Consider the following 27910-nt stretch of genomic DNA (forward strand, 5'->3'; position numbering starts at 1 on the left):
AACGCAAGCGGGCCATCACACCACAATCATAACCATAACCGTGGTCTAAGCGAGGACCACTGCACCACAATGCACCACAGTGCCGCCCCCGTCGCCCCCCTGCAAAACCCTTAACCCCTTTCGACCCGTCGGACAAAGCCCATTGGCAATTTTTGGTCGAAGCGTCAAAGCAGAAAAAACATCGACGGACAGAATAAAAGTTTTGTAGGCGCGTGCATAGAAGGATTGGCAGGGATGTGGAAATTCGGGCAAGAGGACCCATCTCCCCAACCTTTTCAACCCCCCTGCATTTGACTTTTTTCTATAGGCCTCATCGCCTGGATGGCGCAAAATATTTCGATCAGGCGTAAAATGTGCGCAAAATTCAAACAGTATTTTCAGCTGCCCTTTTTTTTCGTTGTAGCCCACTTTCCTCCTGCCAAGTTACCCTATTTTTTGTGTGCTTGTGTGTGCCTGTATTTTATTATTTATTATGACCACACACACACACGCTTGCATGTATCGTTGCAGTTTAGTGTTGTAGTTGTCGCGGCCAAAAAAATATAAACAAAATGCGTTGCGCCCCCCCCCGGTTTCACCTCTCCACTTTCAGAGAAAATGCGAAAAAAACACTAAAAATAAATTCGAATACAATTTTTGTTATATACAAAATCGAGCCTGTGTGCGTGCGTGGGAGTCTGTGTGTGAGTGTGGGTTGCATTTTAGTTTCATGCTCTTTTAGAGGTTTTGTAAAGGGATGCGATCTACATTTGAAGGGACAGGCTTACAGCGTGACTGCATCGAAACAATAAAGTTTTCTTTAATCAAGTTATTTTGATCTAGAATTTAAGTAGGCAAAAATTAAATTTAATTTTTATAGAAATGAATATAAAATATTAAAAGATTAAAACTTAACCAACAAATATTATGTTGTTTAAGATTTGAAACTTTTACCTTTAAAATTTTATTTAAAATTGTATTGAACGTTATTCAATCTAATCCCCAAAGTATACGAATTTTAGCCAAATTCTAGAAGTCTTTTCAATCTTCGATCCCTGTCAATATGTTAGAGATCTATATGGAATAATATTTCCCATTACAGCAATATTCTTTTCCTCAAGTACGTCCTAACATTCGGGTTTCATCTAACTGTAACATTGCATTCCAGGCCAAAGCCATCTCTCTGAAATCCTTTTTCCAGGGGGCTTAAGTGGCAGATTTTTAATTGAATTGGCTGCAGTTGCTGCTGCACTGGCTCTCACTCCAAAACTTGACAACAAAACCCCCCACCGGTTTCAGATTTTTTTAGCATATTACCAACCGTTTGTTTTTTGCATTAGTTTTTTGTCAGCCGCAGCCGGAACTGGGGGAAAAAGAAGCGAACAAACAAATCATTTGACATTTTATACATATTCCATTATACTATATATCCGCGGATGCATATATGCATGCACATATAGGAACTCTAGACGCCCTACCACGCCCCCTCAATAGAAAAATAGAGGCGACTGCGCATTTCACATTTTACGCTGGTTTTATTTTTTATGCAGAACTGCGCATTTTTGCAATTTATATAAATATTTTATATATTATTTATTTTACACATAACATATTTTTTTAGCTGATTCGAATTTTTTGCCATTTGGCGCTTTCATTTTGTGCGCTATATAAATATTTCATTAATTCGACTTTTTTCTATTTTCGGTTCTCCATTTTTTTCCCGTACGATTTTATTATTATTTTATGCATTTTTGATGAAATAGTTTTTGGATTTTGTGCAACTAATTTTATGGCAATTTTTTCATTCATATTTTTTATTCATCGGGACAGAGTGAGGGGGATCCGTGAACAGAGGTAAAATCGCTTGAATTTATGCGGCAGCCAGTAGCTGGCAGTTTTAAAAGATTTACGGCATTTACGAAGCGATTCTGGTCATGGGTTTATTATTTCATAAATGCGTTTTGATTTGTCTGCCGTCCCCTTCCGCAGAAAAACAATTAAAGGTAGAATAAAAGGGGGACTTCATCAATTACCTTTTCGTTCTATTCAGTTATCATTTTGCTCGACCAATTTTCATCAAATTTATTGTCATTTCATATAATTCAAGGCAAACTTAATTTATTTTATATTTTGGTACACTAATAGACAAATAACAAGAAGTGACCAGAACAATCTAATTTATTTGATAAATATGGAACAATTTTTTTACTGATGTTTTTTGTCAATATATCTGGAATTATTTTCCAAATCATTTCTTTATTGAATTAAATTATGTTAATTTTTAGGATAACATTTCTATTTCGTTTAATTAGTATGCTTAATAAACCATTTAAAGCTTAAACTATTGCCATGGATTTTTAAGGCCTGTCCAAAAGTTGTGATTGATTGATTTTCTTACAAGTTTAGTGGCAGGAGTACGAGGAATCCAAGTAATTCATTAACTAAGTTATGAGCCACAAGCCCACTAGACTATCGATGAGATAAACACATAGACGTGAATGTTAATGAGCATGCCAACAAACAATGAGACAATGGAGAATAATCATATTTAACCTATTTACCCAGACAGCGTCTTCTCCACCAGCAAGTGAGCGAGCTTTAATTATGCATAATCTAAATGCTCGCTTCACGTTAACACTTTGACTTTCCAAAATCATTAGCAGGCAGGATATATACATTTCACAAGCTAGAAACAAGACATAAAGTGGCGAGCTACCAATCTGAATTATTTTATTAAAAGTGACTGAAACATAAAACGAGGGCTAATTGCAACGATATTATTAATTTATCTTCAGGATGTCCTTCGTTTAATTTCTTTAAGAATTATACATTTTTATTTTGTTTGGCAATTATAGATTATTTTTTTATTAAACCGTTCATGCATCTGTTGTACTAAAGATATGTTGCTTTGAACCTGTTAAATGAAGCGAGTCGCAACCATTACAATTTCCGCAATAACCATAATAATCATTAGTAATGGCCATGAAGGGCCAAGATTCTGTGGGTAGGTCGTGGTCAAATATTCTACCCACTACCGATTGCAACAGACATTCCTGTGAGTTGGGGTTTTGCTGATTTAGGCCCTCATTTTGAAAGAACGCGGTTTGCTTGTGATTTCACACTTCCAGTAAAAGTCTGTCTCTTGATCGTCCAAAAAGTTTTATTTGCAGCAACAAGTTTTAAAGATAAACTTTTTGCTTTTATTGTGTAGCCAACATTTTTGGATTTTTTTTGACTTGTTTCATAATTTCTTAGTAAGAATTTAAAAACATATAAGTAAGTTATAAAAATAAGTTGCAGCATCATTTTTTAGTGAAAAGTTTCTAAGCTTCAGTAATCCTATTTATTAAGATTTCCTGACAGTTTTATTTTCGGGAACATCTGCATAAATTTGACAAATAAATATATCTATCAGTTAAATCTAGTTCAGAACCCCTGTTCATTTTTTTTCCGATCCCGATTCTGATAATTTCTAATTTCCTTTGAGGTCTTTCATGAATCAAACAAGCACTTCACTTGAAATCAAAACCACAATAGTGGTTCCCACCCCCATGACCTTTCCATTGTCTTCGTTTTTCCCTCCTTCGGTGACTGCCCAAGTTGTGTGATCGTCCCATGGAAACCCTCGAAAAGGCATTGAAATAGCGACGGCAATGCCATCGGACGACGCTGTCGACGGATCGCTTTTCCTGTTCGAAAAAACCCCCCTCCCCATCCTACCCAGCACTCCCAAAACCCCGCAAGGTGGCCATCGCTCTTGACCCTTTTTGCACTCAACCCACGAAAACGAAAAACAGTCCCCCGCCGCTTTTTTCTCCTTTATTCTTTTCGAAAACTTTACGCTGCCCATGGCCACCCTGAACCACCCATTCCACCTCCTTTACCGTTCTGGCAGACAAGCGACAACAACGTTGTCCACTTTCGCAACACCCCAACTCCCCCTAGAGCGAGATGGCAAACGAGCGACAGAGAAAGAACAAGAGAGAGAGAGAGAGAGAGGGGAGACCATTTCGGAATTCATGCTGTCCATGCCAACAGCAACAACGTAGCCGGCTCATATATTTTTCTCATTTATTTTTCCCGGACCCACTCCCAATATTTTTTGTGCGTTTTTCATATCCGAAACGCCGACAACCACCCCTCAACCCCCTCCACCCATCATCCGAACCCACACCGAAACCCAAACCCAAAACCCACAGCCATCACCTACCCCATTCCATCTGGCTTTCCCTTTCCCACCCCTGGCGGCGATCCAGCCGGCCTTTTTTTTTGCGCCATGCCGGCGAAAGACAACAAAAGCAACAGCCACCACCCCCGCCCCCGCCCAGCCGCTTACACTTGGCGAAAAAAAAAGGGAAAAACAAAAATAATTGCCGCCTCACTCTGTCGTGTGCTCCCTCGTCCTCGCCCACTTTCGAGCACCCATCCCATTCACAAAACCGTCGGCACTCAGCTGTTTGTCAACTCATCTGCCGCGCCGCCATCCGGCTGATTCCGCCCACCGCCCAGCGACCCCACCCGCCCACTCACTCTCTCTCTCTCTCGGGCTGACCCACCACCCTCAAAGCCCCCTTCCCCCGTTACGACCGTGGACAGCGTGGTTCGTTGACGTCGAGCGTCGCGTTATCGGCGTTTCTCTGTTTTTGTACTCATATCCCTCTGCTCTCTCAGGGGGTGGGAGAGGGGGTTTAAGGGGGTAAGAGGGTGTACTAGTAGGGTGGAGAGGGGGGGCAGGGAGACCAGGAGTTCACAGAGTGTTGCACACTTTTCGGCGTTTCGCCTGCACACGCACTTTCCGCTTTTGGCGGCGTCCCACATTCAATAATCGTACTTGCTGCGCAGGCGCTGCCACCTAAGGTCCTCTCACTCTCGCCTCTCTCGCGCTGCCGACGTCGACGCAGGATGGCAGGCAGGCTGGCAGGCGACTCGGCTCAAAACCCACTTGGCCATCTCTGTTTTGGTCAGTCAGCAGTTGGCTTTCGTCGTGTTTGGTTCGCCCCTGGAGGAAGCGCTCTGAGCCCTGAATCAAAACCAAAACAAACCAAATCGAAAATTACCCAAAATAAAAAAAAACACATTGAAATTGAATATATTGAGTTTGACAAGTGGCACTGCCTAAACATACCACCCTCGAAAATTTTGCTTTGAAAGTGTGCCAAAACGCGTTCGCAAACTGGGTTATTAAAACTCAAAACTGTGCAAACCAGTGAACTGTGCTGCTGCTTACCAATTGAAAAACCCGCCAAAAAATTCTGACAAGTGCCAAAACGTTGCAGCGAACCCAAATCCGCACAAGTGTTACAAGTGTGTTAAGTGCTAAAGAAACCAGCCAGTCGAGTTGCATCCTAAGCTGCAACTTTGATATCGTCGCATTTTGGCAGCGCCTGCTTCAATTCAATTGTCTGGTCTTCGGGCGAACACCTCACTCCACGCAGGCCATCAAAAAAACTGCCAAAATTCCGAAGAATCCGAGGAAAACACCAAAAACATCGACACGTACCGCATCGGCAACCGGTGGCGGTGGGGGAGGTGCTGGCGGAGGCGCCACCACCAGCACGAAAATGGCATCTAAAAGAAAAGCCTCGGTGTTGCTGCACAAGGTGAGTCTGGATTTTCTTGAAGGACGTTAAATAGAACACGGGAAGTCCTTTCTGTTACCATTTTTAACCAACATTGTGGGGCAGCCACGAACGGCGATTGAACTCTTTCGTTTTGAGTGGAGGAAATATAACTAATTAACCTGAAATTGTTTCCTGCAGGATGTCTTTATGACAGTCAACCTTTTTAGCTGATATAATAGTGCCACAACAATCTAATTAGCACAACAACTTTTAATTAAAAATAACACCCACTTTAAGTAATTTCAGTTTATAAAAATTAAAAAAAATCTATTTACCCAGTATGATTTGCCTTTAAAGTAAAGTAAAAAAGAAACCAGATTGTTAAAAATAAATTTAAATGAATAAAAAACAAAATAGAATAATTTTCAGCACTCTAAAACTTTTATTTTTATTGGAATAAACCTTAATATGTCATATTCTTTGTTAAAATATGGTTTAAGCCTAAATTGTTTTTCTTTTTTAAAAATAAACCTTATATTGAAATTCAGCAATCGCAAATATTATACAACATTTTTGTATAATAAAAGTCGTGGTTGGATTGATAAAAAAGTAATGTCAAAAATAATTGGATAATTGCAGACTACATGAAGCAATTTTGGCATTGCTACATTATCAAGTATCAGCTATTCAAAGGGTTTCACCTCAATCATTGATATAGCTCCTTCAATTCATGTCACATAGCTTCAAAGGCTCACCTTCCCTCTAGCCATCTAATGTAGACATTCTCAGACCAGCATGAAACCTTTTTCTTTTTCCTCGCTTTCAGCAAGTAGTCCAATATGAAATCAATTTGCCCCAACCCACATATTCCCATCCTGAGACTCACCGCAGACCAGACACATTTACCCAGCCACAAAATAAACAGTTCGAAAAAATATACACGAAGCGTGGGAGGAGCGGCAAAGGGAACGGAAGAAACGTAGACAGTTGCAAAAATATTGCTAATACGCCGCGTAGGCAGCAATCGCAAAAGAAAAACCTGCTCATAATGCCTTTTTGGATAAAAAGGCGCCTAGATGTTTTGGGGGTGGAGGAGGGGGCCATGCCATTGAAGAGGGGCTGGAGGCCCTCTAATGATATACGACGGTGTCCCAGTGTTAGACTCCTCTCACATACTTGTATGCTCCTTGGTACATTACATAGAAACGCGAATAGCGACGGGGGAACGAAGACGACAGAGGGGTGCCAAGTGTGCGTGTGTGTGTCTGTCAGGGGAGGGGGGTGGGGTGATGAGGGGTAGTCGAGTAACGACATTGGGGTGTCTGGCTTAGGGGTGTGGGCTGCGGCTGGGGGGCTAGCCTCCGAAAATGAAACGAAGCACACAAGCACTCTCACACACCCGCACCCTCAATGCCACCCACACCGTCACCCTAATCTCTCCACCCTCCCACAACTTCCTCGCCCCCCCACCCTCTCACACCAAAGGGCGCACATTTGCTCTGCACGGTAATTCATCAAATGACGAAGACGCAGACGAAGGCACACCGGCAACAGAAGTGGAAAATGGGTGCGAGGATTGCGGGCTTACTTGGGGCGCCACAAAAGAAGTTGCTTCTTGGGTGTAACCCCCACCGAAACCACCGCCCCCCCAAGACACACACACGAGCAGACACACAAAGCGAGTCCAAGCGACTGACCAGCCCTCCGGTAAACTTTCTTTGCGAGTGTGTGAGGGGTGAACAAATCCTAATACTTGCGGACGGGGCACCGTGCCTTTCATATAAGGGTTGTGAAGAAAATACATAGTCGGTTCAAAGGGAAAGATTGAATCAATATGATAATACTTATAATTAAATTTTGGTCGTAATAAATCTAAAAACAATATTTTTAACAAACTATTGTGATATATAGCTTATAACAGAAGTATGAGCAAATTTGTTTGTATAAATCAAATAATAAAAAATTGCTATAATTCTTTATAGTATATAAAAAGTATTTTTAATAGATTCCTTATAATCTCTAAATTGTAAGCAATCAATAGTGGTATCCCATTTAGCTGCATATTGTGAATATTGTATGAAATCCGCTTTTATCTACTTACAATATTACTTACTTAAGAGAACCCACGTTTCGTCTAATCCCCAATAGTTCCCGCATTTCTTGCTTGTTTATTGGGCGATCTATTCCCCTTCCCTTAATGGGTTCCACCTCTTCATCCCATAAACGCAACGGAGCCCCAGGCCGGCGGTGAAAGCAACAAAACCATTGACTTTTGTATATAGTCAGCGACATTTGTATATAAATAGTTGAATCACCATGTATGTGCTTGTGTTTGTCAAAGGAAACCCCTCTCCATTGAAACCCACTCCAAATGCGAAACCATCAACCCTTTGTGGGTGGGTGGGTCAAGATTTGTGCCTAAGCGCACATAAGCCGCCGCAGGACAGCGTGTGTGTCCAAAGGAATACAGCGTCTTTGTGTTTAATTTGAGTCTCAAAATTTTCCGGGGGAAAAGTTAAAGACTTTGTGGAAAGTTCGAAGATTTCTCAAGCTCCCCCGCCAAAGGCACAACTTGTTATGCTTCTCAGCTGTAATCAAACATGATTTGGTGCAGCCAAATTGGGAGTCAGTCATCAACCCATCATCGAACTTTTTGAATCGAAGGGGTGAGTGTTTGAGACTGCGTTCTGGTCCTGATTCTAGTCCTGATCCTGATCCTGGTCCTGCTGCTAGCTGTGCGATGCCACCGTTACACATCTCAGCATTAGTGTCGCAGGCAGACAACGTGCCAAGCGAATCGAAGCAGACGCCAAGGTTCGAGGGAGATTCTCTAGGAAAACCAGTCAATGTCATCAACAACAGTCTGGGGAGCGGAGATGAATCCGAAGATGGAAGTGGGAGATGGAGACTGAGATGGCGATGGCGATGGAGAAGGACCTGCAAAAAGGAACAAAACGAAACAGGGACGGCAGAAGGAGCCACATCTTTTAAGACGTCTTTCGACTGTCTTGACTGGCTCTGGGTCTCCACCTCGGTTAGATGTTACGGAAAATTGCTTACGGTTTTTTGAACACACGCTCACACACTCCTCTACAGGGTAGCACACACATGAATGGAGAATGGATGGGATTGGGATAAGGGACTGGGGTGTGTGATACGCCATCATACAAACAGACAAGTTAGACAGCCCAAGACCCTCATCTGCTCAGCCATTACTCCAAAATAGAAATAGATGACAAGAACACCAAAGACGACAAGGCAAGGGACATTGGAAGGGGGGATGGGGGCTAGTGGAAGTGGGTGGAGTGCCAATGGGTGGGGAGTGGGACTCGATTGCGACAACGACTTTGGCTAAGGGCAACGACAAGCTCGACGGGCCAACGTTGGTTCCAGGGATAAAGCACTGAGAATGAAAACTAGTTAAAATAGTAAATCAATAATTAGCAATAAAATAGGAAATGAAAACACTCAACCCTAGAGCCAATGACTTTGTTCTAATATTTATACGGTATATCTGGAAGATCTTTTAAGCAATCAGATGGGACATCAAATACATTATTAAATAAATTATTAACTCAATAGGAATATATAAATCTTCGTCAAAATATAGCGAAACATCTACCAGAAGTAAAATTTTATTTAGATGCCTAAACAAAAATAATACCCTCTTTAAAAAAAATAAATTTGAGGCATTCAGATTCGATATGTATTGATATTTACTTAGCCAATATCCACGTTTCTCTCAGTGACTCCTTCACACCCACAAATGTATGAACCATCAGCTTTGGACCACCTTGAAACCCGCTCCTTTTCACAGTAAGCCCAAATAAAAAAAACCGAATTTGCCACCCACCTAAAGCAAAACAGACAAACCCAGCAACCTTAGCGCCCACTCTCGCACACAGAAGTAAAGACCTAGGACGAGTCGCACAAGCAATCTGCCAACTCAACTCCATCTTGGCCAAAAAAGAGGAGCAAAGACAGGGGGCGGAGAAGGAAATGAAGAAGGCAACGATGTATTTCAGCTTCAGCCACAATCAAAGTTGCTTCACAGGATGGCAGCAGGGGGAGGGTCTTCGGGTGGGGCTGATGCCAGACTTGGCTCATCCCCAGCTGCAGATAGAGATAGAGGAGCAGAAAGAGAAAGAGAAATGAGTGCCACATCCCGCACACACAAACACACTCCGAGTAGCGACGCCGCCTTCAATCCGCACACTGCCACACTCGCACACACTCACAATGGCACAAAAACAATGCCAAAAGTTTCTACACAAGCGCCTCGACCTCACCTTCATTCCTAGCTGCCTCTCAATGTTGCCAAGCCAAAGACTTTGCCTTGGCATGCATGAACCACCCCCCTCCCCCCACTCCATTCGAATTTTCCCTTATTTCTGCCCCAAATTCTATGCTACACTTTTCGTAGGCACAAAACCCCCAAACAATCCACCCCTGCGCTCATATGTGTGCTTGTGTGTGTGTTTGCGTCTTCGACTTTGGCTTAGTATTTTTGGTTAATTTTCTTGCAGTTTTAGGTTACGTTTTTGGCTTTTACCACCGATGCCAGCTCCTTTTATGCCCCACCCCCAACCCCTCCGGAGATCCACCCCTCAGGGTTTCACTTGTGAAAGACGTTTGCTTAAAAGCCACCACACACATCCACATGCTCTCCGCTTTCACCCCCACTCGTGTTTAGTTAGTTTGTGATGGTTTTTAGTGCGGGGGACTCGAGTCCCAGACCCGAGACATCTTAAAGGGGTGCCGGCACACACACACACACACACATCATGGAGCCGGAGTCATCCCATTCCCTCAGAGCCTTGCCCCTTTTTCCCGCCTGTCGCCGCCAGGCAGGATTCGAATGGAACCCACGTCATTTTGCTGCAGAGTCCTGCTCCGATCCCCTAAAAGCACCCCCCTCCCCCCGATTCCTGCGCCAGTTTACCCTTCATTATTTTCCATTTTGCTGCTGCTGCTGCTGCTGCTTCCACTGATGCTGTGGCTGCTGATGAGCTAAGCCAGCATCTACAAATTTTTCTGCTCTCTTTCGCTCCGTCTTTGTGCTGGGTTTCATCAGCAACATTTTACATTTATTACTTGGGACAAAATCCCCCCTAGTAACACACCCATTCTGCGGCGTTTTTGGCTTAATGAAAACGAGGGAGGGCCCGGTTCCTTGGTCCGGCAATGGCCTCACGATTGATGTGCAGATGGAGAAAACACACACACACACTTGGAGGCTAGAGGCTGGGGGCTGGGGGCTGCGGCTCCACCTACCGCCTTCGTTGAGCAGGCAATAACCTTAGCCAACCAAAGTCCTGGCCAGGACTTCGCCCACTTGAGTGCTCAAAACGCCAACACGAAACGATTCATCTTCGCTTGCTTTCGGGCGACACCCAGCCCAAAGTCCAAAGTCCCAAGTCCGGAGGACCCAACCCTCCAATCCTCCAATCCTCCGTCTTTCCGCTTAGCCAAAGCGCTCGCCTTCATTGTATTTTCTTTTTACTGACTTGGGCCTTCTATTTTTTGCCTGGTAAGATTTTGGGCTGCCTGGGAGTTGGAGGTTGTGAGGGCACAGAAAAAGATCCGTTCCTTGCTGTTGGCTCACAACGATGCCAACGGTCTGGTCCTGTCTCCACTTTCATTCCCTGAACAGAAAGAGGATACAGAGGGGGCAGGGAAATGGGAGGGGGAAAAAAAGGTTTCCGGTTGCGCCAATGTTCCTCACTTCCTTCGGACAGAGATGAAACTCAAACACAAATTAGAGAACTCTGGGCCCGGACTGGGTGGGCAAAAGTTTCGAGGCACAAGATATTGGAAAAAAATTTATGCATAGCCCCCAATGTAATGAATGAATGAGGAAATGGCAAATGAAAGAAAATGAAAAATGTGAAGAAGGAATGCAGGACCGAGTCGACTTTAAAATTGTCTCTACTCCTTGCGAACAGGGGCTAATCATATCAGCCCACGTCTAGCCAACTGAAATAGACAATTAAGCGGGAGTCACACCAACAACTACCAGCGGGCCTACGACGAAATGGGCCAGCCATCCAAGGAGCAAGTGATACCTAACCCATGCCACTCGGCAATCTTTGATATCACAACTGCTAATGAAATGCGCCACGTAGCATGGCCTGGCAACTTTCCCGCCAGATAGGGGAAAAGGCTAAGGAACCGAGTTGAGTGCCGCGCCTCTCGTGCCCCCTTATCGAATTACTCAAGTCCCAGAGTTGGACCCCAACTAGCGCAAGTCAGCAACATTTCAGCTGCTCAAGCGAGAACGCTGTCTTGTACCCTTTCAACGCTCTCATATCGCACCCTAGCCACTCCTTCTATTCCTCCTTCCACTCCCCCTGCCACATCCTTCCTACCCTTTGAACGTCCCACACGGACCCAGGCACTCCGAAAAAAAAGAAGAAAAAAAAAATAGAAATGAAACGATGAGGGGGAAGGTCTATCCAACAGGGGCTTTTATGAGAACGTGCGCTTTATTTTCCACTACGAAGACGTCGAAGACGGAGAGCTCTAGGTTGGACACCCGGTCGGCAGACTAGAAACGGGACATCCTTGAACAGCACTATCCTGCACAGTGGTCTGCATTTTTAAGATCAAATTGTATGCAATATTTTAATTGCTTTTCAAGTTTTACCGGCTCAGTTATAATTCTAAGAATATAAAATGAAAGTTACGAAACTTTTTATATTAATATAAAACAGGCAAAAAATACATTTCCCAAAACAAAAATTGAGTTCAGTTCTATTTGTTCAAGGACTTAATTTAATATCTTAAAGTTAATTTTACACGGATTGGGTATAATATCTCATATTATTAGTCAAGAATCAGGTAAAAAAGAAACATTTGGTTCTTTGGGAATAATTTACGCTATTCTTAAATAATACAACTCTTTGAAATATAATTCTTAGATAATCACTTTGTTAGTCACTGTGTTCATTCGGCAGTGCCTTGGCCTGTCTTTGAAGCTCGATGCTGACGCAGAGTTTTTATTCCACCACTCGGCTACTCTTTCCTCAAGCAGGACTATCTCCAGCGCCCCTGCCCGCGATTCCTTGTCCCACACGAACACCAGCGCATCGGGATTACAGACAGACCCACACACACACAGGCAACCTTAGCCTAACCCTTTTGCTCGGCCATCCCCGCCCTTTCCCTTAGCGCCCCCTTTCCATTAAAAATCCCCACCCCCCCAGCAGGAGGCCACTCCCTTTTGGCTACCCTAGGACGTCTGCCGTTTGCTTACTTTGCCAGCGCACTTTTTATACAAAATTTTTTTACCCATCTCCTGGTTTTTCGCCCGCTTTATACTTAACCCCCCGCCCATTCCACCCACCACTTTCTATGTACAGCACTTTTTGGCTGTGGAAGGGAGCTAGCAGCCGGAGTCTCTTGGTGGCGGAAGAAGAGACCAACGGCAGACCGCTCCCCCTCCGGTCCTGTCCTGTCCTGGCTCGTCCTTGCTCATCAGGCTTCTTCAGCCCCGTCCTAGGCCCACCACCCCATCGCCTCACGCCGCCTTCCCACGCTTGTCCATTTTAAGTTCGAGCCCTGCCCGTGGCACTCATCCAGCGCCGAGTCCTTCAGCTCCTAAGGTCCTCCAACCTCCGACTACCAGCTATCCGCTTTTGATTCCACCCACATCCCCATCCAAGACCCTCAACCCCCCTCCCCCCACCACACCGACTGAACTGGGGGTCTGGCCCTCATTTATTTTGTACCCACGCTGGCAGCAAAGTTTGTCTTGCGTTTCGTTTGGGTTTCCATTTTTTAGATTATTCCTTGCCGCTCGCTGTCCAATGTTCCTTCTTTTTTTTCGTTACCCCCACATCCTGCGCCCCCCTCTCCTTCCGCAATTTCTCTAGCTGGGACTAACGAGCATGTTACTCCTTGCCTGGCCAACGATTTCCCCCCCTGGACCCACTCTCCAGCGCTTTTATTATTATGCTTTGGCGCACATTCCAGCAGGAGGAGCGAATAAAGGAGGAAAATGGAAAAGCTGTACCCCTCTGCCAGTTGCGACCCCAACAATACCCTCGTTGCCAGGACTACCGGACCTAGCATTGGGTTTGGGAAGCTGAAGGATGGACGCAACGATTGCTCGGAAAAAGTTGCAGTTGTCCGAGTCGCAGGGCTCTGGCCATATAAAATAATAACAACTAACTAAAAATCCGTTCGCTTTAGCTGCAAAATCCTTTTGTTTTCCAGGCCCCAACTAAACCCATCCCCACCGAACCGAGCATAAAAAAAGAAAATATAACCACCCGAAAACTACTGGGGAAAAAAATAAAAATAGAAAAAATGTTTGCCCCGCTCAAATTCAATGCAAAAGTTTTGCATCGCCGTCGAGCTACAGCTACCCACATAAATTCCGAGCCCCGCCCCTTTTAGGGCGCCCCTCTCCTTTTTGCGTCCGACTTTTTTGCGGCATGGGTCGAAAGTTTATCAGCGCGTTTGTCTGCTGCCATCGGACGCCAGTTCCAGTTTCAGCCCCAAAAAAAAAAAAAGAAATCCCCGACTCGACCGCTTGTTTGTCTTACTTTTGACCTCTATAAGTGAGGAGCAAGCGGTCGTGGAACAGGGTTAAGACATGGGGATGGGCTGAAAAACAGCCGATAATGATGAATCGAAAGGCGAACGAATGAAGTTCCGCCAGCGGATGTATCTATATAATAAAATTTATATAATTGATCACATGAATATCCTTTTAGGAAAGAAAGAAACGTTCTATTCTTATTGAAATGGATTGAATATATGATATATAAAACATATCAAATTGTAGCCTTGTTTAAATCAATCAAGGAATCAATCGTTACTGTAAGCGGGTGCGAGACAAAACGAATTTATAACTTGTGAGATAATGTGATCATTTTAAATTTAAACACTTCAGATGAACACTTTTTTGTTAGAACAAAAGTAGATAGTATTATATTCTCAGTAAAATTCGAAACAATGTAGTTTTTAAAACGAGATACGTTCAATGTAATAATTAGTTTCTGAAAGTAGGACCATATTAAATGTAACATATATTTTCTTTTAGTTGAATTAATTTTTAAACATTTACTCATCTTCTCTTTTCAGGTAAGCAAATCAAGAACGAGCTATTCTTCCTCAAAATAGCACAAATTCGGTTGGTCTGTTGTAAGTACATTACAATCTAAAACAACTCCCATTGTCTGCGCCACTATTGATAAGCACAAAGTGGTACTCCATGGTCCAACATTTGCGTTTAGTGCAACAATTGCAGCAACAAATTTTAGCAGGCGGCAACCCCATGAAATGAAGTTTTCCCAGCAACGCGCAACACAAAATGAAAATGAAAAATGTTCTCGTACCTTAAGCAGCTTAAAATTAATTTACATGGCCCTGTGTGTGTTGTGCAGGAGGAACCGGGCTTGGACTGAATGTGAAACTAAAAGCCGAGGTTTGGGGGTGAAAAAAAAAACTTCAGTGCAGTGGCATAGAATTATACATTTGCCGGCGGAAGTTGAAAGTGGCAGCCGCGGCACCCATGCAGTTGGAAGGGGTGCTTCTTGCAGCCTAACCCCAAGGCCCATCCCCTAGCCCTTACCCTAACCCCCCTAACCCCCTAACCCCTCGCAAACCCCTTGCAAACCCCCGATCCTCCTGCGAGCACTTAATAATACGGTTTATTAGCGACATAAGCACATCCGCCGCTGCCTCGTCCGCTGCCAGTGCAGACATTTTAATTGGTGGGCGAGTGCATGGGTAACATAAAAATTATAGTCGTGCGGTGGCAAGTGCGGTGCGGGTTGGGTGGTGGGCGGTGTTGCAGGTTGAAACGGGGGGCGTGCCCCTTCAAACAGTGACAGACAAGGTGGCAGCAAGCAACTGAAGGGGAGGGGCAGGGGCGGACAGCCTCCAAGGCTGGGGCAATTGAAAAGTAGGATATACACTTCAATCATTGGCAGCCTTTGTCTCTGCCAAAGGATCGCCAAGTGGAGCGGCCAAAGAGTGGGGCACGCGGTTATGTGGCGAGGGCTCCGCATTGCCACAAATTAAAAACTGCTGCGTTTTTAATCAAAGCTGCATTAGTAGGCAACCACGACTCCGCGAATGGGGTGCCCAACACTGGGCTACAAAAACACTGCCGTCAGGCAATACTTCTGATAAGAAAAATTCGAATCAGAACATTTAAATAAATATCTTTGCTCGTCAACTCAATGTATGTAAATAACAATGAATCACGACTGATTTTAATATCCAGTTCAAAATAACTGCAAAGCAAGCTTCTGACAGAAATTACGATACAAGGGTACAAAAAACTAAAATTTGTTTTTTATGGACAAAAACCCGAAAAAATCAACTCGAGTTTCGCCTTTTTGTTCAAAAACCTGTGTTATATTTATGAAATGTTGGAGCACAAAAAAGATGGGAATCAGATATATATCTCGGAGTATATTTTCATATGTTTATAAAAAAGAAGTTGTAAATCTGGTGATGCTGATCAAGAATATATATACTTAATACAGTATGAAATGTCCCATTCACAATTTATAATAACTTCTGCAAAGGTATAAAATGTTGTGGAGCTTCTTACAATATTCGTAAAATATTACACATACATTAAAATCATTTAAATATGCCTGAGCATCTCTAAGGAGCTCCTATTTAAATACCAAATTAATCAAAAAGTGTCCATATTGAAATGAGAACAGATTTAAGCTTTGTGACGTCATTTCATTCTGGAGCTAAGAATAATATTACAATATTTTGTTTTTAAATTCAAGATTTATTAAGTAAAATTAAATATTAACGGCTTTCTCTTTTTGGAGGTCCTAAAATTATGAATAAGTAGATCTGTCTCTGTTTTCAGTTGGTCTCATTTCTGCTAATGGTAGAGTTATTAAGGATTATAATGCAACGAAAAAGGTTGGCATTATGGCTGCAGCAGCTTAACGGGTTTCACTTTGTTTTCCGCCCGTTGCAAGACCCTCGAAACTCCGGCTGGATTGTGATGGAGGCTGAGGAGCCGAAGAAGGAGTGCTGGCTGGGGTGGCAGACGTACGAATTTTCCACATCCCTAAATCGCTAATCTGCTACGCATTTTTGCCGTGCCCCATTCGGCGCCCCCATTTCCGCCACGCCTCCAAGTTCGTAATAATTTCGTCCTCGTCGGGCGCATTTTTCCCTTTTTTTTTTTTTTTGCACCCAAGCGAAAATCGGTAACTTTGAGCTGGAAAGTTTGGAGGCGGGTCGAGAGGGTTTCGGGTTCGGGTCTGGACTTGGGCCACCCCCACACTCCCACACACATACATCCCCACACACACACCCACACATATGTGCGCGGGTGCGATAAGGCGGCAGAGAAATTGAAATTGTTACCATTTGCGAAGGTTGCCGCTGCTAGACGACGATGACGAGGACCGAGGACGTCCCGGCTAGGTGTGCTTACTCCCAGCGGGAGGTGGTGATGGTGGTGCAGGTGCGGCCGCCAAAAAGGACGAGACCAGCCCGACAGCAAGGCGAGGAGTCGGAGGACACGCGAAGGTTGTAAAACCGCCAACGCCGACTCTGCTGGAAATTTTGTGCTGCCAACTTTCAGGCGCTCTTTCTCAAAACTCAAGTGCGCTTCGGGGATTGTGTTTTTAGGGGGGTGTGGTGAAAACCGTTTGGGGGGGTGGTGGGGGAGGTCTGTCTGGAGTGGGAGGCATCTAGAGTTGGGGCAACTTCCTGTGCCGAGTTGCAGGCGTTGTTGATTATGTTGGCGCCGGCCATCCAGTGCCGCCTGCAGAGACGAGAAGTTTGGCGGGGCCGTGGTTTATCCTCAGCTTCTGCAGACAGACGCTCCATAGGACTTAAATTCTGGGAGTAGAAAGCACCAGAAAGAGGACTGGGCTGATTGAAAGGCAGACTGAACGCCGATAAAATGACTGCAAACGATATTTGACATTGAACGAAATCACAAATCAAATGACAATTTTTTAGAGTAGCTTCCTTAAAAAGTTGTATGTAACTTGTAACTTATTTTCTATTTTTATAAGCTAATTATAATTTTTAATAGATCATAAAACGGTATTGGACACAGAAAGATATTTAACAAAAATTCCTATTTTGGCAATTTATTATCAGAGTATAATGCATGCATCTCCTTTTTAACTGGATGCCTTTGCTTAGGGATCAAGGGTTATCCTATGCCTATCTATTATGCCAGTATAAAGATACCAATAATTAACAACACTTAAACAGGAATCGATGTATTGGTTTTGGGTTCAGGGCAGGATTTGATCCAAAGAGAAAGTGGAAAAATGGGCTTGAGCTATATGCGATAGGAACTTTCTCTGTTATTATAAAATCATTATTAGTTACAAAATTGCATTGCATTGTTTTCATAACAAAAACTGGCACCTAAGCATCCAGCCCCAAAAATTAAGCTGATTATGTAGGTATGCACAAAATTCTAACAAAATAATAAGGCAATTTTACGTCGTTGAAAGAAAACTGCATCATTTCATTCCAACACTTACCTTACCAAGATCTTAAATGTAGATAAGAGGTTTTCTAAATTTTATGATGTTTCCTAATTTTAAGCTAGAATTTTTTGAAAAAAAATATCGTAGAGTTTTAAATGCTTACACTTTTTGTACCCATTCTTCGCGCGTCCAATTTGTTTATATGCTGCAAACAAACCTTTTTGGTAAATTAATTCTCAAAAAGCAACCCTTTCCGGACATCTAGCTGTGATCTAGCCACCACCCGCTCTCCTCGCAGCCGAAAAAAAAACTGAGGCCGAAACTCTTTTTCAAATTAAGTCTCAGACCTAACCCAGAAAAGCCCGCCACTCTTGTGCAGCTAGACCTCGTACCATCGATGGTGGCAGCCAAATAATAAAAAAAACTTTTTCCCAGAATGTTTGTTGTATTATCTGCTGCCCGCGGGAGGAATGAGGCGTGGGCCGGAGGTTGAGGGTTGGGGGTTGGGAACTGCCCATAAAGGACGCCCATTTATACGAAAAAATATCACCAGCAAAAAAAGGATATTCGTAAGGCCCAAGGGGGAGGCGTTCGCAATGCGAGAGAGGGCCCACGTGAGCTCATGCCAGCAAAACGTTTGCCGCATCTTTTGGGATTTCTTGCCTCGTTTAAAAATCATTCAAGCAGCAGACACCACCAAAACCCAATCCAACTGCCCCGCCCACTTCGTCCCGGCAACGGCCAAATTCAGACAGTGGCACAAATTGTGTCAAAAACCGTTTGGCTCGGATGGGCAGAGGGTTTTTGGGGGGGCTGTGGAGGATTGTGGGACTGTGGGACTGGGGGCTCCACCTTTCGTGAAACGCTTGTTTGGCCTGCGCATCCATTTTTATGTTTTTTCCCTCATCCTAAGCCAAACCCAAACCCAAAGCCATCCCAACCCCCGCAGCCAGGGAAACTTTGACGCCTAACGAAAGAGGCAGCAAATAATTCATCATTTTGCCTTCAGACTTCGGAGTATTTCCTCTGCCAAAAATCCTGAGCCGTGGAGTTAGGAATGCCACGAGGCAGCCTTGTGCCAAGAAGTTTCCACCTACCATTTCTTCCATCCCGAGCGTCAAAGAGGAAAATATTATTTGGAATGGTTTATCATCAATTTTATGTGCGATTTTTTCTCTTTTTTCTTTTTGTTTGCGCTTTCCTCTCGGCTCTGCCATATTCCCATTCCCCCCCCCGGACTTTCGTAGCATCCCCTTAGTTTTCCTGGAAATGAGTCGCCTTCCTTGGGTTTTAGTTTAGGGAGAAGGCCACTGAGCCACTGCGACTGTCTTTGCGAGTGAAAATCAACTGAAATTCGATTTGATTATGATTTGTTTCGATCGAAGGCGATGCTTAAGTTGGGGAAATGGACGATGGTGGGTAGAGGGGCACAGGAGAGGGAGCGCCTCCACATCCGTTTGCAATGAAAATCGTGATGGCTGAAGTTGAATTTGATTTTTCACATTGCTTGGCATTCGCAGAGGGTGTCCGTGCCGGATGGAATACGTCCGATTGACGGCGGAGGATTCATCTCAGCGCTTTAATGGAATTCTCTAACGAGGTTTTGTTTTAATAGAGAAACGACCCAGACCCTGACTCGAATATTGGATAAGGTTAACAGGGGTTATTTAATTGGTTTAATGTTCATTGCCATAGGTCTACACTATAGGTCTATGGATGTATTTCTATGAATGTTCTTTATGAACAGTTTCTAGCACTCGAAGAAACTTTTCCAATTTACTTTAAAAATGTGTACGATATTTTCATATATCTGTTTTTATAACGAATATTCTTATACTCAATCTGACGGGTTAATTTTCTTGCATTATTGGCGTGTGCTTTATTATTTAGTTTTAAAAAATATATTTGTTGCGAAATGGATGATAAAAAATGTCAAAAGCAGAAACCGCATCAATCAGCGCTGGTTCCACCATCAGAAAATATATGTTATATATACACATATTTATGTACACCAAATTTTATTTGTATGTTTTAGTTCTTTTGAGCTTTGTTTAATTTGGCATTTGTATATGTTATGATTTTTTGGCTGCACATATATTTAGTTTGCTTTAATATTTCATTTGTTTAATATTTAATAGAGCTGCACAGAGCACTATTCCATTGTACAGTTGGTTACATAAGTCGGTGTATACATTATTTTTTATCCCCACGACGCAACATAAAAACAAAGCTTCATACAAATAAAAATGCAAAAAAATATTAAAAAGGCTCGATTGGGAAAAACATTTAAATGTTTGGCCATGCGATTCCTTTTCAGGCATTTGCATATTCAAATAATTTTTTATCAAACATATACACAGAGAAATAATTTTGACTTTCAAATGAGTTGCTTGCTCTAAAATATTCTGAATACTATTGTAAAGGTACTGTTCATAATCTACACTCAATAGTCAAACAATGAGAACCAAAAATAGTTGTTAAATTAAAAGAGCTTACATTTTTTCTTCCTGTGTAAACACACATTCGGTGGTGTACATGAATAATGTAATAAAATATAGCGAAAAAAGGCTGCAGCATAGAAGTATCTCGACCTGCTTTAATAAACAATGCTTCCGGACCGTCAAGACATCAAAAATATAAAATAAGTCTATTATTCAAAGGATTAATTTTAATTATTGTCCGTTTTTTTAAAAAAGTCAACTGTTTACATGTTTGAGAGAAAAGATGCGTTTAAATGATTACAATTCTTACTGTTTTATTACAGTAAATGAAATTTAATTAGATACTAAGTAAAAGCAAAGCGAAAGGCTTAATTGATATGCATATTTATTTACCACAACCGTAAACGCCAAATTAATCGCTTATACACCACCCCAGCCAAACTCGACTGCTGCCCCGCACTCGGATTATGATAATAAGCCCGAGATGGGTCACGTTACAGAATGCTCCTCCATTGTCCTGGTCCAGGACTCACAGTCAGCTTAAGTGTAGTCGATCGCTGTCCTTACTCGCATTTGCCAAACACCCATGGGCATCGCATTGGTTTTGGGTCTACCTCAACTGCCGTTTGGCTTTCCCTCTCACCTGAAGTGACAAAGTCTCGCCCTCTCGTTTGCCCAAAACGATGCTGTTGGCCAGCTGCACACATGGCGTATGCGGAATGTGCGTGAGTGTGGAAGGTGCGGAAGCACTGTGCCATAGATTTCACTTAACTGCAACGCAGTGCCGACGTGCAGGTGTCGTCAACAGCACATTCTGCACATCGCCGCCATCTTCATCATCATGATGATGAGAATTCATATGCAAATCCAAGGCGCAAATCAGCGTCGGAACTTGGGGTCCCATCATCAGCAGCACCTCTACATGTCTTTGAACTGGGGTCTCAAAGAATTTCGAAATGGTTTTAGAGAGTACTTAAGAAAGGTGTGCCAAGTAGTGTAGCAAGTAAATAGCTCGGTAAACAATACGCCGCATTTAACGCATTCGTACGCCGAATATTCAATGCAATCTAATTAGCAAATGCGCAGGAAACTTTTAAGTAAGGCTGTCAAAAATCATTAGCGATTACAAACTGTGGTAGGAATACTAGGAATTAAGTAAGATTGTTGAACTTCTGAAACATTCTCTAGAGTTATAGGTTTTGAGTGGTTACCTTCAAAAAGAAATTCAAGTATAATGTTGGGCTTAGGATATATGTATTTTATTTATTTTCGGTATAGACAAAATAATATGTTTTGTGTTTTATTAGGCGATGTCAGTGAGCGGTAAGCGCCTTTCTTTCCCCCCGATTCACGTAGAAAAATAGAAAAACATTTTCCACCAATTTTCATGGGCAAACCATTTGCCCACTTTCAGGCGATTCACACACGCGGCCATTCCCGCCGCCCCCCTCTTGTCAAGCCCCTCTTACACCTCCATTTGCCGGGTGCAGCCAGCTCGGCTTGTTCAGCTAATGCATTGACTAACGGGCACATCATGCGTGCAACTAAGGGATGAGATGGTGGGGATTGTGATTTGTAGGGGTTGCAAAAAAAAAGGACTGGAATGCGTCCGCCATCAGGCGCAAAAACCAAAAATAAAATGCAATTTTTGTTTGCTGTCCAAAAGGGGGGTGTTGAAATTATTGCAAGGTGGGGTTGGGATTGCATCTGTGTGTGAGTGTGTGTGGCGGGGGAGGGGTTTGGGAGGAATTGGTTGGATCCTGGATGGGTGGCATTAACTGGGCAACAACCCAGCGAACCTACAACGCAGCCAGTGTGCGTGCATTTGCGTGGTGGGCATTAATTGTGATGTCTGGCGTGGTCCAAAGCCGGGCAGATGAGTAAGTAGATTTCCTTGTATGTGATCCAGCATTTTTTCACCATCCCTCCATCGCTGCAACAGAAATCGGTTCCATGGCCTCCTCATTGATAATAATGCCCCCCGATACATTACCCCCTTTTTGTTTTTTTTTTAAAGCCTCGCTCACTGGTGCATTCGTTGCATTCGCTCGTCTCACGTCGGCTGGTTCCGCGATACTTTTTTTTTTATTTTCTCCTTTTTATATGTGTATATATTTTTGCATGCGTAATATTTTTACACGCCAACACTGATGCAGTGGAGCCTACCGCTACTGCTGTCCAGTGAGCGGCGAGAGTGTGTGCCAGTGTGTGTTCCAGTGTGTGTGTGTGTGGCAAGAGCAGAGCGGCTGCTGCGAAAAAAGGACCAAAAAAGCTCCGCCTTTAAAAATGTGTGCGCACCAATTGCCATTTGTGTCTCTGTGTTTTTTCTCCTTTTTCCTCTCACGCATAACGCACGCAGTCTGCAATCGTTGATAAGCGGGATGCACCGCCACCCACGTTCCTCCCACTTCTCCAACCCGCCCCCCCACACACCCACTGCTTTTGTTGTTGTAAATGGGAAATACAAATAAGGGAAAAAGTTGGGAAGGCCGTTACACAAATGGCAAGTGCAAAAAGCGTTAAAAAAGCGACCGTCACCCGCCTGGCCGAAGAAATGTTTTTCTCCTCTGGTGGCTTCGGTTAACTGGTCCATATGGGGCATCCCCGAACATATGCGGGGTATTCTTTACATACTTGTAGGCGTTCTTTTTTGTATTTTATTTACGCACCTCTGCGACAGATTGCTGTTGGTGAGGTGGGGTGTCGTGGTATGGTGTGGCATGGGCGGGAATATAGGCAGGGCCGAATGTGGTTAAGTGGCCAGGGAAAGATCCTCGACGAGGGAGTGGAAGTGGGGGGGCTCGTGCGGTTGCGGTCGTTGAAGGAAACGGGCATCAATGTCTGACAATATTATGTTTCAATTTGGGAACGTGATGCGGCGATAGGGGGCGTGTAAAAAAACGATATATAAGGACATTGGATAAATTACAAATGAGCCGCTTCAAAGGGAATGACGGAAAACGATTTTGCCTGTCAGTCCGAGAAATTTGACTCTATAATTAACAAAATAAAAAGAGGCACTGGGAAATGGATAAGTTTATGAGGAAAAAAATGTTTATTAAATTGAATTATTAATTAATTGGCAAGGAGTAATTTATCAATTTAGTCAACAACCTATGGTTTAGATTCTTACTGATAAAAAAACAGTTACGAACATATTAAAGACTATTTACAATTCACACTTTTCTTAGTTTTAAATTTTCACATTCCCGTAAATTTTACTCTTAAAAATCAACAGTAAATTTGTTTTATTTTTTATTTTCTTCTGTTTTAAATCTTTGAATATGTACTAGCTAATTTTTTTAACAGATATTAAAAGACATTACGAAATCATAAATAAAAGGCTATCCCGTTTTGTAGTCTAAATGACAGTGCAGACGAAAACTAATCGTAGGTGTTTATTTATACTACTTTTTCATTGCCTCATATAAAAACACGCAAGACCTTTGTTACCTTGAAGATACACTTAACATTTACAAAATACTAGGTCCGCCCGAAACTGTCATTAAAAATCAGCGGTCAAGCTGGGCGTTATAGAATGTAAAAGCAATATTTCCCAGCCCAATCCCATTATTCGACTCAGTCAACCGACCGTCTCGTCCTAACCACATCATAAACTAATCAGACCAGACAGGGAAGAAGTGCTGCCCATTCCCCGTCTATATTCAAAAAGTACTCTCTGCTTTCAGTGACTAACTTCGCGTTGGTCAACAAAATGTTGCATACTTTATGGCGCTGGGCAAATAATATTCGTGTGCAGCATAAAAGGCGACGGCTCCTGCTTTTATTGTTGGGCGATTGAGTGGCATGTTGCGTTAGTTACAGTGGCCCCGAAATGTATGTAACAAGCGCAGCGATTACACGCCCCCAAACCGCCTTCCGAAATATAAAGCGTTCTGATGTGAGTAACTTTGACCCGTTTTGTGGCCGGGCAGCGTGAGCTGAAACGGGAAACGCGGAAAAAAGCAAATCAAGTGCGCGATGGGAACGTTTTTTCCAATTTTTTCACTCGTTTTTATTTGCTAAATAAGGTTGCCTACCGTTGGGTGGAAAATGGAAAAGCAAAACATCATCAAATACGAAGGGTGGCAGAGGGATTGCGGGAATGCCAGAGGTTGCGCTTTAGGGTGGTCCAAAACAGCACTCTCCACCTCTCCTAAATTCCCACACAAATGCAATCGGTACTAAGCCTTGATTCCATGCTTCCTTCGTTGGTAACACACTGCAATGCCCTTTACTGCTTGGATAAACTTTATTACATGGCTCTAATCGTTTCGAAAAAAAAAATTTTTTTTTAAAAGAAATATTATTTCTTTAATATGCCACAAAGATAATTATAATTAATGCATAAAAACGTTGCAAACTATTTTTCTTTTCTTGAGTTTAAGTCAAACTACCCAACACTCCAGCTTCTCCTTGATTTTTATAAAATCTCACCTTTCACTGCAGCTGCATTTTTTTTTTGCCAATTGTTATTGCACTTTGTTCATTTCTCGCGGCAAGTGCAAAGCATAAAATAAGAACGATGATGACTCCCCATTATTCTCACTTCCCGCGCTTCACCTGCAGTTGCATTCGCTTTTTAGCTAGAACGGTGGCAACAACAGTTTCCACTGGCCCCGCATCTGAACTGTTTCTCCCTTTTGCTTTTGTGCGTGTGGAGAGAAAAATAAAATAGAATTTTCGACGGAAACGCGAAAATTTTATAAAAGCACACGGGGCGTATGAGTGCTGGCCGTTGTCATGACGACATTCATGGAGCAAATATGCAAATGATTCGAGAACAACAGGCTGGAAAGATATATTCCGATTAGGGTCATGCAGCATTACTGGAGTGATCATATTAAACTAGAAAAAATATTCAATTTCAAGCTTTGATCACTTTTGAATATACGGTACTTTCGGATAAATACAATAAGTGATAGCCCCAAAAAACAAACTTTTTAATCATCTAACGGCGTTTAAAAATCAATGCACAGCTTAACTGGCCATAATCTCCATTTAGGACTATCAAACTAAGCCTGTTATTACCTGATTCATAACACGCCCTTTGTCGCTTTTTTGGGCGTCGAACAAACAAATAACTTGCCACCCTATACAAATACCAAAGTCACATACATCCTATGTAAACGCACACATATCACTTATGTATATCGCTTTCAATATTTCATATATACGACAGGGTATTTGTTGTGAGTTGTTACGCTTCCCCAACCCTTTGATCAGCCAGCCGACGGCTAAAACCGTGGCTGGTAACTAATTTGAAACTGTCCCGACGTTTCCTACCCACACCATCCACTGATTTTTTCTATATTCTCAATTTATTTTTTATGATGGTGCACCGCCCCCATCACGTAGAATGCAGTTTCCATGCTTGTGCCGCTCACTTTTTGTAATTGCTTTGACCAGCGTAGATATTATTTTATTGTACGAGTTTTTTCGGGCTATTATATATATATTCTATGACGCAGTACATGCATTTAATGCATTCGAGGGTTGCAGCCGGATTTTTAACCCAAATGGAATGTCACCATGTGGAAAAAATATCTGCGTTCCAGTGGAATAGAGAGTTTGCACTGGAAGCTATGTGAGCCTGGGGTTCCATTGCTCTTTTTTAGGAGCTCTTAGTTCTTTATTATAGTTTTTCTGGAATATGAAAACTAAAACTCCCTAGACGAATTTCTATCCAACCTGTGCCAGTCAACTGCGCTCACAACTCGGGCAACTTCTTTCAATTTCTTTTGCCAATCAAGTCGACCATAGTAACTTGTCAGTCCTTCCTCATATCTTTGACTATTGAAGAGCCTGGCCACATGTACACATTTTCCATTAATTAAAAGGAAACTCGAATTGCCGAGGAGACAGTGACCGGACAAAGACTTGGGGTCCGGAGCACTGGCAACATTTTTCGAAGTCCATGGCTGAGACGGAACCGGAACAACCCCGTCGGGAGTCTTTGTGACTGAACGAGGCCCGAAGTTAGGATTCTACTTACGGATTTGGCTCGAGCTCCTCATGCACGACTTAAGCTCATCCCGAGCAACCTTGACTTTGCCAGCAGCCGCAGGCCAAAGATGAGGGGCTGTCCCTTCTTGGCAAGTAATTTGTTTTGGGCCTGACAGCAGCCCACGAGGCGTATGAGTAACACCTGCCAGGCAGAGAAACACACACATAGGAACACACAGGAGGAGTGGCCATAAATCCTAGCATTTACTTCCATCTCTCGTCCCGCCGGAAAGTTGCTTTTGAAGTCGCTCACACAATTTTGTAACCCTTTTTCGGTAGCGGCCCCAAGATGTGGGATGGGCAGGATGCTCCTCTAAATATCAGAAATATGCGGGCTTGTGGCATCTTACTAGTTAAAGCAAAGCTACGGGGGTGGCAGAGTTCAATGCAGAAGGCAGCACCCAGAACTAACAATCCGATGAGGTGACAGGAGGCGGAGGATAAACATGTGCTGTTGCTTGCTGCCAGCCTAAAAGCAGACTTTGACTTCGACTGCGTCTGGAGCACAGGCACAGGCACAGGCACACCACTACAATGCCGACGCCGGCAACCTCTAAGCACACGCATAATGAATTACCACCCAGCCAGGAATCGTCCTGCTTCCTGCGTCCTTCGTCCTTTGGCCCCTTGCCATTCCCTCCGCCACCAACTGCCGATGACATATTTCTCCAGACAGAGGCTGCTGCTGCTGCTCCTCCCACTCCTTTCCTGCGGAGCAGCGCCTAAAAGGCAGCTAAGAAAATTTGCGTTTAACTCATAAGTGCGTGAAAGGGTTGCCAGGACCTGAGTCCCAGTCGCCCACATCCACCCCCTTCCCTCCCATCACCACCACCCCAGACCGAACAACATCCCTGCTTGGTGTTGCCTCTGTGCACTGTCAAGGAAATTGTAGTTTAAATGAAATGGAAGTTGCTTTTATCAACGACGAAGAAGGTGGTCTGGGGGCTTAGGGTTTCGGATTGGAAAGGGCAGTGGGAATAGGAGGGGGCTAGTGTGTGTGAGCTTTCTTAGAACTTCTCCCCCGTGTGTGTGTGTGTGTATATAAATTAAAATGCCTAAACATATGCATTAGTTTTTGTCTCAGTCTCACACCCCAGCTCGTGTGTGTGTGTGTGTCGGTGTTTGTGTGTGTTTGGGGGCTTGGGGTAACTCCAAAGTTTTTGTGGTTACGACATTGGTTTTCGGGGGAGGTGCGAGCGAGGATGCTTGAGACAAGCTCTGGATGTGGGTGGTTCTTAGGGAACGAGGCGAACTGTCAGTCTCGAGTCGGTCTCGAGCTGTGGCCTGACAACTTAGTCTAATGAGAATTCAAATTCGAAACCCAACTACGCAATCGTGCTGAAGAAATTAAAAGAAATTGCACATGATGTGCTGCTGTGTGTGTGAGTGTGTGTGTGTGGTCGGGTGTGCCTCTGCATTGAACTGTATGATATATATATAAACAGGGAAGGCTGTAGGTAAGAAATCAAATATTTGTTTC

The 27910-nt window shown here is 43.3% G+C and overlaps 1 protein-coding gene across 1 annotated transcript in view; it reads left to right on the top strand.

Moving 5' to 3' along the window:
• The first annotated feature begins 4956 nt into the window (after positions 1-4956).
• The window catches only part of LOC108042330 (AF4/FMR2 family member lilli), a 29047-nt gene continuing 6093 nt past the window's right edge, over positions 4957-27910 (top strand). Inside the window, exon 1 of the mRNA XM_044459624.1 lies at positions 4957-5579. Coding sequence (XP_044315559.1) covers positions 5541-5579 — 39 coding nt within the window. The 5' untranslated portion in view covers positions 4957-5540. The remainder of the gene's footprint in view (positions 5580-27910) is intronic.

The sequence above is a fragment of the Drosophila rhopaloa genome, unplaced genomic scaffold (assembly GCF_018152115.1).
Source record: "Drosophila rhopaloa isolate 14029-0021.01 unplaced genomic scaffold, ASM1815211v1 contig_2, whole genome shotgun sequence".
In the NCBI taxonomy this organism is placed as follows: Eukaryota; Metazoa; Arthropoda; class Insecta; order Diptera; family Drosophilidae; genus Drosophila; species Drosophila rhopaloa.